At 38.8% G+C, this 17797-nt stretch overlaps 1 protein-coding gene across 1 annotated transcript in view; it reads right to left on the reverse strand.

Moving 5' to 3' along the window:
- Positions 1-13894, reverse strand: part of LOC140208565 (NACHT, LRR and PYD domains-containing protein 3-like) — a 32518-nt gene extending 18624 nt beyond the window's left edge. Inside the window, exons 1-4 of the mRNA XM_072277315.1 lie at positions 13459-13894; positions 10222-10317; positions 6954-7605; positions 6261-6420 (exon numbers count right to left, since the gene is read on the reverse strand). Of these exons, the coding sequence (XP_072133416.1) occupies positions 6261-6420; positions 6954-7605; positions 10222-10231 (822 nt within the window). The 5' untranslated portion in view covers positions 10232-10317; positions 13459-13894. The remainder of the gene's footprint in view (positions 1-6260; positions 6421-6953; positions 7606-10221; positions 10318-13458) is intronic.
- Between the last annotated feature and the right edge of the window lie 3903 nt (positions 13895-17797).

The following is a 17797-nucleotide window of genomic DNA, read 5'->3' on the forward strand; positions in this document are numbered from 1 at the left end:
CTTTTTCACATTAAGCTGCAGATAATTCTGCTCACACCATATGACAAAGTTTCCTACCGTAGCCCTGTACTCAACCTCATCTCCCTTGCTGATGCATCCAACTATGGCAGAGTCATCAGAAAACTTCTGAAGATGAGAAGACTCTGTGCAGTAGTTGAAGTCCGAGGTGTAAATGGTGAAGAGAAAGGGAGACAAGACAGTCCCCTGTGGAGCCCCAGTGCTGCTGATCACTCTGTCGGACACACAGTGTTGCAAGCACACGTACTATGGTCTGCCAGTCAGGTAATCAAGAATCCATGACACCAGGAAAGCATCCACCTACATCGCTGACAGCTTCTCCCCCAGCAGAACAGGTCCTGGACTTATTTCCTGGCATAATTTACATATCACTATTTAACTGTTTATGGTTTTATTACTATTTAATTATTTATGGTGCAACTGTAACGAAAACCAATTTCCCCCGGGATCAATAAAGTATGACTATGACTATGACTATGACACTCATTATTCTGCCCCCCATTCCGTATATACAAGAATAGACTATTTCATAACATTTGGAAATGAAAGAGACAAAATAATCACCTGTGGAGTTGGAACAATAGATGTAAGTGACCATGCACCTATATATTTACCTGTTGATGTTGACCTACAAATAAAGAATACTATTTGGAAACTAAATTCAAGTTCACTCAATGATCACTCTTTTATGGAACAAATTAAAATAGAAATTGGTCTTTACTTAGAATTCAATGATAATGGAGAGGTTTCACCTCCCATTCTGTAGGATACTCTGAAGGCTGTCTTAAGAGGGAAAATTATAGCGATCCATCATATAAGAAAAAAAAGAAATAAATCATTAGAGGAATTACAAAATAAGCGGAAGGAACTAGAAAAAAAAACACAGATTGAGTTTGGCACAGGATATACTAGAGGAAATTTTTAAAAATGGGAATTAAATTAATAGATTGACTACACAAGAAAATAGAAAAAATGTAATGTTTCTGAAACAGAGACACTATGAAAGTAGATCTAAATCTATGAAGATACTGACGTGGAAACAAAGAAAAGATAGCAGAAAATACTATTCATAGAATAAGGGATCTAAGAACAAAACTGATTAAAAAAATAAGCTAAGTGAAATTCCAGAAGCTTTGGAAATATTTTACAAAACTCTATATTCCAAAGTTCCAGGGAGAAGCATAACCCAGACTGACACCTTCCTGAATTCTTTACAGTTACCCACTTTAAGCGAAGAACAAAATAGAACAATGACTGCTGACATAACTGAAGCTGAACTAAAAACTGCAATTAATAGGCTTAAATTAAGCAAGTCACCAGGATCAGATGGATATAGGACAGAGTGCTATAAAGAGTTTAGAAATGAGTTAATTCCTGTTTTATTCCCCACACTGAACTGGACGCTAAGAAAGGTGCAAATGCCACTCAGCTGGAAGGAGGTGATAATCTCAGCTGGACCAAATGAAGGCAAGGATAAAATGGAATGTGGGTTATTTAGACCAATATCTGTTCTTAATGTGGATTATAGAATATTTACTCCCATCATGGCCAAATGATTAGAAGAGTTTCTACCCACACCGATACATAATGATCAGATAGTTTTTATGCAACAGTGCCAAACACAAGATAATATACGAAGGACACTTCACATTATGGATCATATAAAAATGAAATTGAAGCAATAGTGATACGCGTGAAAGCTGAAAAGGCATTTGATTTGGTTAATTGGAATTTTCTTCACAGAGTTTTACATAGTTTGGTCAACATGACACAATTACTAAAGCTATACAGGCACTAAACGACAATCCTACTGCCAGGATTAAAATCAATGGATGTTTATCTAATAGTTTTACCCTGGAAACAGCCACGAGACAGGGTTGTGCATGGTCACCGCTACACTTGGCATTATATCTGGAACCATTAGCTCAATACATCAGATAAAATAAAGATATCAGGGGAACTACTATCAAAGGGAAGAGCATAAATTGGCCTGTTACGCGGATGGCATTTTGATCTGTCTAGGGCAACCAACATACTCTTTACCTAAATTGATGCAATATTTTGAACAATATGGCCAATTTTCAGGATAGGAGATGAACAGAGATAAAACCCAACTACCTTCATATAACTATAGCCCACCAAGAGAAATTGAAAGTAGATATCCTTGGGCATGGCAAACAAAATCCATCAAATATTTGGGCATCATTATGCCAAAAGATTTGGCAAAATTATCAGAATGCAATTATCAGCCTATATATAAAAAAAATAAGGAGGATATAACAAGATGGAACCTAATTCCTTTTCTTGGTCTCAGTTCAAGGATTGAATCTATTAAAATGAATATACTGCCCAGACTACTATATCTCTTTCAGACCCTCCCAATAGAGATTAACCAAAATCAATTCAATGAATGGAACGAGATGCTATCAAGATATATTTGGCAAGGTAAAAGGCCTAGAGTTTGTCTCAAAACTTTGCAATTAGCCAAGGAAAAGGGGGCTGGGGCCTACCACCTCTTAGAGATTATTATTTTTCAGTACAGTTGAGAGCTGTGATATGCTGGTGCAACCCATCATATGGAGTTCAGTGGAAAAAAAAAACTTTGAGGAGAAGATACTTTCCATCCCCACACAGGCAATTTTGGCTGATAACAACCTACAAAGTTACATAAATAATATTGACAACTCGTGGGTGAAATGGACTCTTAAAATATGGAAAACAATTATAAAACAATATAAACTAGAGAGAGACATTGCAATTCTTAAATGGTGTGCATATGACTCGGATATTACGCTGAATAAACTGGATGTTAGATTTAAGGACTGGACAGCTAAAGGAATAACAGCTATTTGCAATATAATGAAAGAAGGAACAATGTTCAGTTTTGAAATGCTCAAAGAGAAACAATTATTAGAAAAACAAGACTCTTGCAGGTATTTACAGATGCGACAGTATGTTAATAGTACGGTTAAAAATGTAACCAAGGCAAGTACATGTCTGATAGAGCTATTTAGAAAAGCATATCATTCACACAACAGTAGTACAATAATTTCAAGCCTTTATAGGTGTTTGTCAAATCTTAAAACACATTCGACTTCATATGTTAAAACACAATGGGAAAATGGAGGAGGGATAATAATATCTGAGGAAGACTGGACAATAATATGGAGGTATCAATAGCAGTGTACCAGTTCACAGAAATGGAGGGAGTTCCGCTGGAAAAACTTGATAAGATATTTTATTACACCCTCTCAAAAATCCCATTATAATAGTAACTCCCCTGCTTGCTGGAAAAATTGTGGAAATCACAATGCAAACCATTATCATATTTTCTGGGAATGTCCTGTTATCAAAGACTATTGGAGTGGGATACAATGCCCTCCAAGATGTCTTTAAATGTGAAATACCCTGAGAGAGTAAGACAATATATTTTGGGTATATTCCTCAAGAATGATTGAAAAGAGATAAATTTTAATGAATGTACTGCTGGTGGCTGGTAAAATGACCCTTACCAGGAAATGGTTATCACAGGAGAGCCCAATTTTAAATCTATGGATGGAAATTACAATGGATATTTACAAAATGGAGAAGATAACAGCGTCTGTTAATCATAAGTTTGAACAATTTTATTCATACTGGAAAAAATGGATTAACTGCATAACACCCCATAGGACTGATTTTATTCTCACAAGTGAATGAATATGTTGCAAAAAATCACTCCCTACTTTGTACATAGTTTTCTTCTTTTGATTGTTCTTTCTTTCTTCTCCTTTCTATAAGTGTATACCTCAGATAAATATTATGTGGAGATTTGTGACAAATATGATTATATGATATATCTGTACTGTATCTGAAATACATGTTCAGGAAATGTTCGTTTGATGATGAAATTCAATTAAACAATTAAATTACAAAAAAAAAAATAAATGAGTGACCTGAAATGGTGTGTCCCTGCCTCTCATTAGTTAGATATTCAGCAAGTTATCAGATTTCTTTTTCGTTTTGTCCCTTCCCTTTCAGGATAACCTATTGATCTTCTTCCTTTTTAGGACAACCTGTTGATTTTTGGGATCATGAGATATCAGCTGGTCAGCAGATATATTTTATGTTTTGCGCTTTCTTCTTCCCTTTTAGGTCAAACTATTGATTTATGTGGTCGTGAAATATCAGCTTTGTGTGCATGATCTTACACATCTAACCAATCTTAGAGATTTTCAAGGAAGTTACCCAGAAATTTGTTGAAAGGAAGGTTGTGGATATTGTCTACATGGACTTCAGCATGGTATTTGACAAGGTCCCGCATTGGAGGTCTGTCAAGAAGAATCAGTTGCTCAGCATTCGAGGTAAGGTAGTAAACTGGATTAGACACTAGCTTTTTGGAAGAATGCGGAATGTTGCCATAGACTGTTGCATTTCTGATTGGCGCCTGTAACTCGTGCAGTGTCACGGGGATCGGTGCCGTGTCCGTTGTTGTTTGTCATCGAAATCTGGATGAAATTATAGTTAACTGGATCAGCAAATTTGCGGATGACACCAACATTGGGAAGGTGCAGTGGACAAAGAGGAAGACTACAAGAGCTTGCAGTGAGATGTGAACCAACTGGAGAATTGGCTTAAAAGGGGCTGATTCAATTTAATGCATACAAGTGCAAGATGTTGCACTTTGGAAGGACCAAGCAGGGTTGATCTCACACAGCGACGGGTAGGGCACTGAAAAGTGTGGTAGAACAAAGTGATCAGGGAATACAGGTCAATAAGTCATTGAAAGTGGCTGCAAATGTGCACAAGTTGTCTATCTGAAAGGAAGTTTCTTAGCATATTAACCTTCATAAATGAAAATATCGTGTGCAGTAGATGGGATATGATGCTGTATAAGACGTTGGTGAGGCCTAATTCGGATATTATGTGTAGTTCTGCTCACCTACCTACAGGACAGATGGAAATTAGTTTGAAAGAGTACACAGAAAAAATACGCAGACCTTCAAACCCCTTATTCTACCTCCAGGTCCCTCAGTTCGGCTGACTTGGGGCTCATGGCTGTCCCACGATCGAAATTTAAGGTCAAGGGTAACCGCGCCTTTGCTGTTGTAGCCCCTAGACTGTGAACAGCATTCCCCTCCCGATAAGACCTACCCCCTCCATTGACTCTTTTAAGTCCAGGCTCAAAACTTACCTTTACTCACTAGCGTTTGAATCTTCCTGATGTGGCTGGTTTTTGGCTTGAGCTTAGGCTCAAGTGCTGTTTATTTTGTGCCTATAAGCTGTGTGCCTTGTTGTTTATATCTGCGTTTCTTGTATTTGTGATTTTAGCTACTTGTTATGGTTTCTACAGCACTTTGGTCAACATGTGTTGTTTTTAAATGTGCTTTATAAGTAAATTTGACTTGACTAGATGAGGATGTTGCCGGGACTGGAAAACCTAAGTTATAAGAAAAGAGTGAACTGGTTACGACTTTATTCATTGGAACTTAGAAGACTGAGGGGAGATTTGATAAAAGTGTGCGCAATTACGTGGGTATAGATCAGATAAATGCAAGCAGGCATTTTGTACTGAGGTAAAGAGGTACTGCAACAAGAGGTTATCAGCAAAGGGTGAAAGGTGAAAAGTTCAAGGGGTACAAAGGTAAAACTTGTTGACCCAGAGGGTGCTAAGAGCGTGAAACTAGCTAACAGAGCAGTTAGTACAAGCAGTTAAGAGAAGTCTGGAAGATCCATTAATGATAAGGGGATAGAGCACCATGGCCCGGTGAAGGTCAATAGGAATAGGCAGTTTAAGTAGTCCGGCATGGAATGGATGGGCCAAAAGGCCTGTTTCTGTGCTGTTCTTTTCAATGACTATGAAAAGTCAGCCACAGATTATTTGGGAACTCACGGAGCCAAGGCCAAATATGGTCAGCAGGTTTCCCTCCCTCAAGTACGGCAGTGAAGCCGGTTGGCCCAATTTATAATCTGACAGTTTAATATTCACCCTGGATCAATGAGATGGGGTGAATCTGCCTGACGGTTCAGACAAGATTTGAAATTAGTTTCAGAGTGAATGTCCGTTCAAAGTCCAGATATGCTGCCAGTGCTCTTATATCACACTGATAAATACAGCAGGTGTGAGAGGAAAAGGTGACGCTGAGACTGTAGTTTCCAGGGCTCCCCACCTTAACAGCTGAAACCAGATCTGTGACAGACAAGTCAGAGATCAAAGCCTCAATTCCCATGTAGTTCTGTGACAATATAGAAACTACACTCACCTCATTTTCTTCTCTACTGAAATGTCCCTCCTTTGTCAACATCCAACCGAGTCTTTCAACCTTTTCTTCAATCGCTTGTATGAGTCTGTCCCTGTAGAACTTTGTCAGCTGGTACAGTCGATATTCCTCCCCCTGTGCCAGGAGGTCAGGGATTGTAAACCTTTGTTCTGTGAATATAGAAAGGAAAATGTTGGCTTGAACTCAGCTGTCCCTCGTCTCCACCACTATCACACAACTCAAAAAAAAACGTGTCTTGAACCTGCCTACAGAAACAATGGATTAATTCCCCATCTCCAAACACCGACCTTAAAACCAACCCAACAATGCTCTGGGCATTACGTATCAGAAGGACCACATTTAATGCAAACCAGTCCATCCCCCATCCCACCCACTCACCTATTTCAATTTTGGATAGGCAATAAATGTTGGGACTGTTGGTAATATTCGATTCCCAGAGATACCCTCTCCATCCTGGAAATACTCTCCTCATCTGGAGAGCTGCATTTCCTCCAATACATAACCTGGAAATCCTCAGAGCAGGTAGTACATTTCCTGTAGTGGTGTAACGGCTGCCCACTAGACCACATGTACCACATCCACACATTCCCCCCTCCTCTGACCAACCATCCAACAAGGCCTCACATTTACCCGCTCCCTGTCTCATTCTGTGAACACATCACCCTCATATTTCACTCATCTGCTCCTTGTTGGGGACTTGACAATTCCGTGTTCAATGAGCTTCCGAGCTGACAGACAGTCACCTCACTTGTACCGGTTCCAGGGTCCTGATCAGTGCCTCTGACGTCACTGTCTCTGGGCTGACAGACAGTCGTCTCACTTGTACTGGTTCCAGGGTCCTGATCAGTGTCTCTGACATCACTGTCTCTGGGCTGACAGACAGTCGCCTCACTTGTACCGGTTCCAGGGCCCTGATCAGTGTCTCTGACGTCACTGTCTCTGGGCTGACAGACAGTCGTCTCACTTGTACCAGTTCCAGGGTCCTGCTCTGTGTCTCTGACGTCACTGTCTCTGGGCTGACAGACAGTCGCCTCACTTGTACCGGTTCCAGGGTCCTGATCAGTGTCTCTGACGTCACTGTCTCTGGGCTGACAGACAGTCGTCTCACTTGTGCTGGTTCCAGGGTTCTGATCAGTGTCTCCGACGTCACTGTCTCTGGGCTGACTTTGCTCCACTTCTGCTGCGGCCGGACCGCATTCCATTGGGACATTGCTCTGAATCTGACTCTGCTTTGGTACCTTGCTTCCCGTGTCCCGATCATCTTCCCTTGATGAGTTGTCTGGTAAAAACCTCTTGAGTACTTTCCGTACCCGAGTTAATTTCCTACCTGAAATAAATGATGAATTTCAGGTTACACTAGAGTGATTTAGAGCTGAGCAGAACTGATTGAGACTGGGTGGTTGCAATGGAGCCAAGACTCCGGCTGACCAGATTTGGAGTGGGACTGTGCTAGTGAATGAGAACCACACTTCCTGCTAGGTGACCATCACAATAAGCCGGTGTCTGGACACATCCACTCCCAGAAAAAGAACAGGATAGACACAGTAATAGTGACCTGTCACATCATGTCCAGTCCCATTGGTCGCAAACTGACCATTACCTTGAGATCTATGCTGTCCAGCCCCCTGGTTCCCATCTTATCCCCCGGCATGATGATCGTCATGTAACAACTGTGCAGGTCATTGGCAAAGTCTTGCTTAGAGAACCTTGTGTGTAGTTGCAGTTGCTAATCTGTAGGATGAAGGTGATTAAGCTGGAAAGAGTGTAGTTGAGAAAGACCAGTTGAAGGGTGACCTTACACACGTACATAAAATAATCAGGGGTGGAGATAGGGTATATGGTCACAGTCCATTTCCCGGGGTAGGGGAGTCTGAGACTTACACGTGTACATAAAGTAATCAGGAGTGTAGATAGGGTAGATGGTCACAGTCCATTTCCCAGGGTAGGGAAGTCTGAGACTTACACGTGTACATAAAATAATCAGGAGTGTAGATAGGGTAGATGGTCACAGTCCATTTCCCAGGGTAGGGGAGTCTGAGACTTACACGTGTACATAAAATAATCAGGGGTGTAGATAGGGTATATGGTCACAGTCCATTTCCCAGGGTAGGGGAGTCTGAGACTTACACGTGTACATAAAATAATCAGGAGTGTAGATAGGGTAGATGGTCACAGTCCATTTCCCAGGGTAGGGGAGTCTGAGACTTACACGTGTACATAAAATAATCAGGGGTGTAGATAGGGCAGACGGTCACAGTCCATTTCCCAGGGTAGGGGAGTCTGAGACTTACACGTGTACATAAAATAATCAGGAGTGTAGATAGGGTAGATGGTCACAGTCCATTTCCCAGGGTAGGGGAGTCTGAGACTTACACGTGTACATAAAATAATCAGGGGTGTAGATAGGGTAGACGGTCACAGTCCATTTCCCAGGGTAGGGGAGTCTGAGACTTACACGTGTACATAAAGTAATCAGGAGTGTAGATAGGGTAGACGGTCACAGTCCATTTCCCAGGGTAGGGGAGTCTGAGACTTACACGTGTACATAAAATAATCAGGAGTGTAGATAGGGTAGACGGTCACAGTCCATTTCCCAGGGTAGGGGAGTCTGAGACTTACACGTGTACATAAAATAATCAGGGGTGTAGATAGGGTAGATGGTCACAGTCCATTTCCCAGGGTAGGGGAGTCTGAGACTTACACGTGTACATAAAATAATCAGGGGTGTAGATAGGGTAGATGGTCACAGTCCATTTCCCAGGGTAGGGGAGTCTGAGACTTACACGTGTACATAAAATAATCAGGAGTGTAGATAGGGTAGATGGTCACAGTCCATTTCCCAGAGTAGGGGAGTCTGAGACCCGAGGGCAGGAATTTAAAAGGGACTGAAGGGGCATTTTTTTCACTTGGCGGGTGATGGGTATAAATTACGTGCGGTCAGAGGAGGCTATAAACAAATAAAATTACAAAGTTGGGAAGATGTGGGCAGGAAAAAGGATAGAAGTCTATAAGGGAAGTTGGGAAAAGCTGTGGGAAAATGGAGCAAGCTCAAAAGACACCTGGATCAGCATGAATTAGCTGGGCTGAGGGATGCGTTACCAGGCTGTAATCTCTGTTTTATTCCACCTCAACTCACAGAGTTGAGCACAATCACAATTCCTACGGGAGACAGGGACAGTTGGTCATTGGTTACACCAGGTTTCCCATCAAAGATCCTGTGTATTTTAAGTCCAGGTAGCAGATCATCTCAATAGGGAAATATTGAGAACTCACGTTCACCATTTGTCCACAGACCAGACATGGATTCGAGTATTAAAACACTGAAACAGACCGCACTTTTATCCACAATGAGCTGTTTTCTGATCCTCAGCCATTCCCAACACCGGCAATGTTCTCAGCTCAGCTGCAGAAAACAGATTTTGGAAACTCCCCTCATCTCCTTTCCGCAGCAGCCGAGAAATCCAGGAGGGAGTTGATAGCTGCCCTTCCAAAACCTGAAATGCTCTGTTATCACACAATCTCTGAATTCCTGGAAATGCTCCTACCATCTGGCGTTGAGATTTATTAATGAAAGTTGGAGACATCTTACACACCAGGGCCTGTCTAGAGGACCCTGACCCTGGACATTTACATAACACACAAGACAGTTGTCACATTCCTGTCTGTGATTCACTCACAGCCACCTGATTCAGGAGTCCCTGCTCCTTTCACTCAGGTGAAGCTTTGCATGGTGAGCAGAGTGATTCGACCATTACCGGTGTCATGTCCCTGCACAGGAACTGTTAGATTGATCAATTACTCGAGGCTGCTTTACCAGTGGGATCAATAACTTTGCTTGATGAAAGTTTTCTGTGCCCAGTTAACATCTGTGTAAGTTTCTTCATCTGTACTAGTGTGCACCAACAGGACAAAAGTTTAAGTATAAAGATCCTAGTGATCATACCTGTGTCCATTCTGATTGTGACTGACGATTGCTGATTGTCGTGTTTTGTTTACACTTTGATCCCGGTGCAGGACAGCTCCACCTGCTGGTGATGCCCTGAATTACACAACAAACAGACAGTGAGTCAACGAGAGTATGATTACTTTGTAAATATGACAGTACGTCCATCCCCTGTATCAGAGCAGCAGTTGACTTAGGGACAAAATATTCCCTGTGAATATCAACTCTCACACCATGTCTGTCCAGTGCATCTACTGATAGAGTACAGAGTCACAGAGCAACAGAGCACATATACAGACCTTTCAGCCCAATGAGACAATGCTGATGACAGTGCTCACCGAGATGGTCCCAATTTCCTGTGATAGGCCCATTTCCCCCACGGCCTCTTCATTCCATCTACACATTCCAGCTGCTTCTGGAATTATACAATTGTGCTGCCTCATCCACTTCCTGTGGCACTTTCCTTCACATAATCACCAACCTCTGCTGCTCAGGTTGATTTTGGAATCTACTTACCACTCTTCTGCCCATTTAGATCTCCTATAAGCTACAATAATCTTTACTGTGAGCACCATCCACTAATTTCATGTCATCTGCGAACTTACTGGTCAAGCCTTGCACATTCAGATCCGAATGTTTGCATGATTATAACTGGTCTGGAACCTGATGGTGCGCATCTTGAGGCACCCGAACTTTCTACCTGATGGCAGAAGCGAGAAAAGTGCATGGCCTGGGTGGTGAGGATCTTTGAAGATGGATGCTACCTTTCCAAGGTAACATTTCGTGCAGATGTGCTCAATGGTTGAGAGAGCTTTACCCGTGACATACTGGGCCAAACCACTACCTCTTGTAGTATTTTCTGCTCAAAGACATTAGTGTTCTTCGAACAGTCCATAACGCAGCCAGTCAGCAGACTTTCCACCACACATCTACAGAGGTTTGCCAACGTTTTTGATGACATACTGAATCTCCACAGACTCCTGAGGAAGTAGAGGCACTGTTGTACTTTCTTCACATTGATATTTATATGATGGGTCCAGGATAGGACCTCTGAGAATGACACCCAAGAATTTAATGTTACTGACCCCCTTCAACTCTGGTCCTCCAATGATCACTGGCTCAAGGACCTCTAGCTTCCCTCCCCTGAAATCTACAATCAGTTTTTTGCTCTTATTGATATTGAGTGAGAGGTTGTTGTTATTACACCAGTCTCCCTCCTGTATGCTGATTCACCAACCCTTTTGATACAGCTCACAACAGAGTTATCATCAGCAAACTTACATGTGGTGGTGGAGCTGTACTGAGTCACACAGTCACAGGTGTAAAGTGAGTAGAGCAGGGAGCTAAGTACACAGCCCTGTGGTACTCCTGTGCTGATGGAGATTGTGGTGGAGATGTTTTTGCCAATCTGAACTGAGTGGGGTCCACAAGTGAGGAAATCCAGGATCCAATTGCACAAAGAGGTATTCAGGTCAGGTCTTGGAGCTTAGTTATTAGTTTTGAATGGATGATGATTTTAAAGATACTCTGATAATTTTTACTTTGAACTTCCTCAGCATCCATATGAGGCAAAGGACATCGAGCTGCAGCTTCAGTTCCTTAACACATTCTCTGAGGAGTTGCAGCTTGGTGCACCTCATGCAGATGTGGTTATCTGGGAGGCTGGAGGTCTCCCTGAATTTCCAATAATTTCTCTGTTTTTTATTTTGAATGATTTCAATGACTTGAATGATTTTTGAATGAATTATTTTGACTGATTTCAAGATGCTTGTGACATCCTGAACAGATTTTGCAGAAATGCAATGCCCATATTCATTAGTTTTCTCTTCATTCCAATACATTCCATACAGTTAATGTTCACAACATCCTTCCCCCTCCCCACCTCACTGTCAATCTGTTACACCTGCTCCTGAGGTCACTTGTCTCTTCACTGTGGGGCAGTGATCAGAGAACAAAAAAGAAACATGTAAAACTCCTTCGTGGGCTGTTACTGAATAAGTGGCTCACCAGAAATAACCAAAAAAGTGAAGAACAAAGCTCCACATCATATGCTGAGAGTTTAATTTCTGTAACAATGAATTAAAGTTGTAATGGCTCCTTTTACCCTGCTTCGTGCTGCATTTAATTCAACCTGTGCTCATTTAGACAGTCGTACTTGAGCCATAAATCTTTCCAAAGGAAAACCAACAATATGCAAAAATGAACAACTCTCCTTGTCTTCTTTAATTAGTCTCTCAATGAAATATACAAATGACCTTCATAAATCTGCTTTCCAAAATGCGAATAAGCCAAACAGCCTTTCAGATAGTTCATTCAGCAGCGGCGGGTATAGCCTGAACAAAGTCCAGTGCAGCTTTTGGATCAAAAAAAGTACATGGAGGAGAATTAGCAGGAAAAACTTTAATTCTTGTCGGATACCTCAAAGAGGGAAAAAGTTTTTTTTAGCATATGCTTGTTTCATTACCAGAGCATATTTTGATCTTTGTTCCATAATCTCTCTTGGATAATCTTCGTAAAAGCGGAGCTCAGATTCCATAAATCTAAAAATTCTGTTTTCTTGCCTGTCGCATTATTTGATCTTTAATTTTAAAGTGATGAAAGCAAACCAGAACAGATCTTGGTTTACTAGAATACTTCGATTTCAAGATAAACGCCCTGTGTGCCCTTTCTATAGCAGGTAGCTTTGATAGAACGGTAGGAAATAAAGTGTGGAAAAGCTGACCAAAGTAAGCCATTAGATCTCCATCTTCAGCTCCTTCCTGCAGCCCAACAATTCGTATATTCTTTCGTCAAGACCTAGTTTCCAGGTCTATAATCTTATAATCTGTCTAAATGATCATCTGAACATTCAACTGAGAGAAGACGATAAGGGGATTTATTCCTTTAATTTAATAATTGGTTTGTTTCTTTCTTTAATCAGCTAATTGGTAGTTTTTTTTCCTACTAATAGGGCTTTTCATATATTTTTTCTGTTTTATTATAACATTTATAATTGAATTTAAAGCATTTTTAGGGAATTAATATGAAACTTAAAAATGGAGCTGTTTTTCTTTCTAAGAGATAACATTATTTTGGTTCTTTCTTGTTTATTAGTCGATGGAATGTAAATAGCTTTTTTTGTTGAGACTTTATTGCTTTTTTTTAAACAATGTCACTCTACTTTTTTACTAATGGGGGAGGGAAAGAAAACACAGACAGAACGGTCAGTAGCTTTGAATTTGATCGTAGATCGCTTGCCTTTCTCGGGCTTCCGGGTGGGGGTGGGTGGGATTAGAGTTAAGAGTTTTTTCCCATTGGGTGGTTCTGGAGCATGCGTGCTTTTATTTGGTTGTATTCTTCATCACCGCCATTTCTGATCATCCCGTATTGGTATGTGCCCTGTATATGTGTAAAGTAGAATAAAATTACAGTATGGTATTTAAACGGATTAATATAATAAAATGGATTGTACATGGTTGGAATTATCCTATTAAATGAAAAAGACTTTTAAAATTATTAACCGATTCCAACCTGATATAATTTTTGCTCAAGAGACACATATCAGGGAGGGAGATCAAAATAGATTTTTTGGATGGTGGAATGGTCTTCTCAGAGTAAAACAAAAGGCATATCTATTTTTATTAAACCTAATATATTTATTCAAGAGGATATTGAATCAGATTCAAATGGTAGATTTTTAATTGTTAAAGGAACGATCGGTAACAGAAAAGTTGTTTTGAATAATTTCTATGGTCCTAACTTAGATGATCCTTCTTTTTTAAAAAAGGTATTTGTTTTACTGCCTGATTTAAAAGAATATATGCTGATAATGGGCGGGGAAACTGCTGCTCAAATCCTATGATTTATAAGAGCTCAACCAATCAGCGACTTCCAAATCGATCCGCGTCATTTATTAATTCCTTTTTGATTGATTTTGGGTTGATCGATTTGTGGAGGTATCTCCATCTTGATAATAGAGAATATTCTTTCTTCTCACATGTTTATAAAAATATTCAAGGATTGATTATATTATAATCGATCCCCACTTCTTGTCTAGTGTTAAAACTTGCGAATATGATGCTATTGCTATATCTGATCATGTGCCTCTGAGTCTGTCTTTTGAATTTGATGATGTCATTCTTTTCCGCCCACCTTGGCGCATGTCTCAGACATTATTGCAAAACTCTGACTTTGTCAGTTTCATTGAAACCCAGATAAAAGCATTTTTTTTCTTTTTAATGATATAGGGGGTATGTCTGAATTAGTTATATGGGATACATTTAAAGCATTTTTACATGGTCAGATTATTTCTTATTCAGCTAAACTTAAAAAAACAAACTAAAGCAGAATTAGATAGAATTTCAAAACAAATTAAAGATTTAGATAATATCTATGCAATTTCCCCCAATACTAATTTATTTAAACAAAGAGTGGAACTTCAATCACAATATAAACTCTTATCAACTCATCCCATTGAAGAATATTTACTTAAGTTAAAGAGCCAAATTTATATGTCTGGAGATAAAAATAATAAACTGCTTGCATCTCAATTAAAAATGGCTGCAGCCAAAAGGCAAATCATGAAAATTCGTAGGAAGGAAGGTACCTCAGCTCAGGAATATGAAGAAATTAATAAGATTTTTCAAGATTTTTATGCTGAACTTGATAAATCTCAATGTCTGTTAGATTCCTCTGAAATGAATGCTTTTTTACGAAAGATTGTTTTTCCTAAAATCTCGGCTGAAGATCAAAAAACTCTTGATGCTCAAATCACTGAAACTGAAATTCATAAAGCTATTTTTTCAATACAATCTGGTAAGTCCCCGGGACTTGATGGCTATCCTGTAGAATTTTATAAAAAAATTTGGAAAGTTGCTTTCTCCGTATATGTTGGAAATGTTTAAGGATTCTTTTGTGAAGGGTGACTTACCCTCTACTTTTTATGAGGCTTCTATTTCTTTAATTCTTACAAAAGATAAAGATCCCACTGACTGTGCTTCATATAGACCTATTTCATTACTGAATGTCGATGCTAAGATTCTGTCAAAGATAATGGCCAATCCAGTGGAGCATATTTTGGGTAAAATTACTTCTAAATATCAAACAGGCTTTATAAAGGGTCGCTATTCTTTTTCAAATGTTCAGAGACCATTTAACATTACATATTCGTCATCTTTTAAAACTCCACAATGTGTTGTATCTTTGGATGCTGAAAAAGCATTTGATTGAGTCGAACGGAAATATTTATTCAATGTTTTAGAGAAATTTGACTTTGGTGCTAATTTTAATAATTGGATTAAAGTTATATATAAAGCCTTATTGTTACTGTTGTCACTAACAATTGTAGGTCTCCTTTTTTTTCAGCTTTCACGGGGGACAAGGCAAGGCTGTCCATTAAGTCCTTTTTTGTTTAATATAATATTAGAACCCCTTGCTATTGCTCTTTGTGAAGCTAAAAATATCCCTGGGATTTCTCTGAATGAGACCATGCATAAGATCTCTCTTTACACTGATGATTTATTGGTTTATATATCTAACCCTGATGAATCTATCCCTGCCTTGCCAAAATTATTTAATGAATTTGGAGTTTTTTCAGGATATGAAATAAATTTCAGTAAAAGTGAATTGTTTCCTTTAAATGATTCTGTCTCTATATATGATAATACTCCTTTTAAAGTCACAGACTCTTTTAGATATTTAGGTATTATAATTACTAAAAAAATATAAGGATCTTTATAAAGCCAATTTTGTTCCTTTAGTAGACTCTATGAAGTATTTATTTAGTAGATGGAGTCCACTTACATTTTCACTTGTTGGTCATATTCAAATAGTTAAAAAGATGATTTTACCAAAATGTTTATATTTATTTCAGGATATTCCTGCTGTTTTGACTAGGAAGTTTTTTTGATCAGATTGATTCTATTATTTTATCTTTTATTTGGAATAATAAAAGACCAGGAATTAGTAAATGTCACTTACAAAAACTGAAAAAGGATGGAGGTCTTGCTTTGCCTAATCTAAGAATGTATTATTGGGCTGTTAATGTGTGATACATGTCTGTTTGGTTATACTGAGTTGATAAGAGTGATCAGCCAATTTGGGTAGACCTGGAACTGAAAGTTGTAAAACAGTTTTATTTAATCTCATTATTGGAAGCTGCTTTATCTATGCAATTAGTTAAAGTTGTTAATTTAAACCTATATCCTGTGATTAAGTATTCTTTACAAATTTGACTCCAGTTCTGCAATTTTTTTAATCTTAAAAAATTTAAACTTTGTAGTTTAATTTTTCAAAATTACTTTTTTTAAGCCTATTTTGAGAGATCCAATTTTTTTTTTCCTTTGGAAAGTTAAAGGTATTAATTCTTTTTTTGGATTTATTTAAAGAAGATAGATTGATGTCTATTGAACAATTAATTGATACATATTCTCTTTCATAATCACACTTCCTGCAATACCTTCAAGTTAGACATTTTTTACAGAAGTATTGAAGTAATTTTCCTTACATATTGAAGGCTGACCTGTTAGATACTATCATGATTGTGAATCGTCTGATCAAGGGATCTATTGGAAGAATTTATAGTTTATTATTACAATGGGATAAGCGTCCTTTATCTAAGATTAAACAAGATTGGGAAAAGGAACTTAATTTGACTTTTATGACAGAGGATTGGATGCGGATTTTGAAGTTGGTTAACTCTTCTTCAATTTGTGGTAGCCATTCATTGATTCAATTTAAAATTGTACATCGTTATCATCTGACGAAGAAGAGACTTTCTAAAATCTTTTCTAATGTTGATAGTCATTGCTATAAATGTAAAACTGAGATAGCTACACTGACACATATGTTTTGGTCTTGTTCTATATTGGAACAGTTCTGGACGTTTTTTTTCAACAATTTCTAAAGCACTTAAAATTAATCTACAACCTAATAAATTAACTGTGCTTTTTTGGAATAATTCCTCAAAATATTCATGGTATTTCTGTGTCTAACCAACATGTTATTGCATTTGTTACATTGATAGCTAGGAGGGCCATTTTGTTGAAGTGGAAGGATACATCAGCTCCCATTTCATTACAATGGTTCTCTCAAGTGATGCTATGTCTTAGTTTGGAGAAAATTAGAAGTCAAACCTTTGAACCTTTATTTGATTTTGAGAAAAGATGGGGCTCATTTGCTCATTATTATCATTTGAGCTAATTGATATAATTTTTCCACGATCTAATTGTAAATTTTTTAGTATATTTTCTTTTCTTGCTGGCGGTTTGATGTTTATTTTTAGAAGCTTTTGTATGACACATGACTCTGGGGTTGTACACCTAATGGGTTCTATATTTTTTCTCACTTTTCTGTTTAGTAGGTTTTTTTGATATCACAAATTTTTTTTCAGTCTTTAAGATAATGTCTTTTTTGAGACATTGTAAGTGTTGTTACTTCAATGTACTTGTTATTTTTTCTGTATAATATAACAACAAAAAGATTTGAAAAGAAAGAAATTCAACCTGTGCTGGTGATGCTTCCGCCGGCTCACTGCTCCAGGGGCGAGGGTCCTCTCCCAATGCCGACCCCACAGACTATCCCAACACAGAATAGGGAA

The sequence above is a fragment of the Mobula birostris genome, chromosome 13, assembly GCF_030028105.1.
Source record: "Mobula birostris isolate sMobBir1 chromosome 13, sMobBir1.hap1, whole genome shotgun sequence".
Lineage (NCBI taxonomy): Eukaryota > Metazoa > Chordata > Chondrichthyes > Myliobatiformes > Myliobatidae > Mobula > Mobula birostris.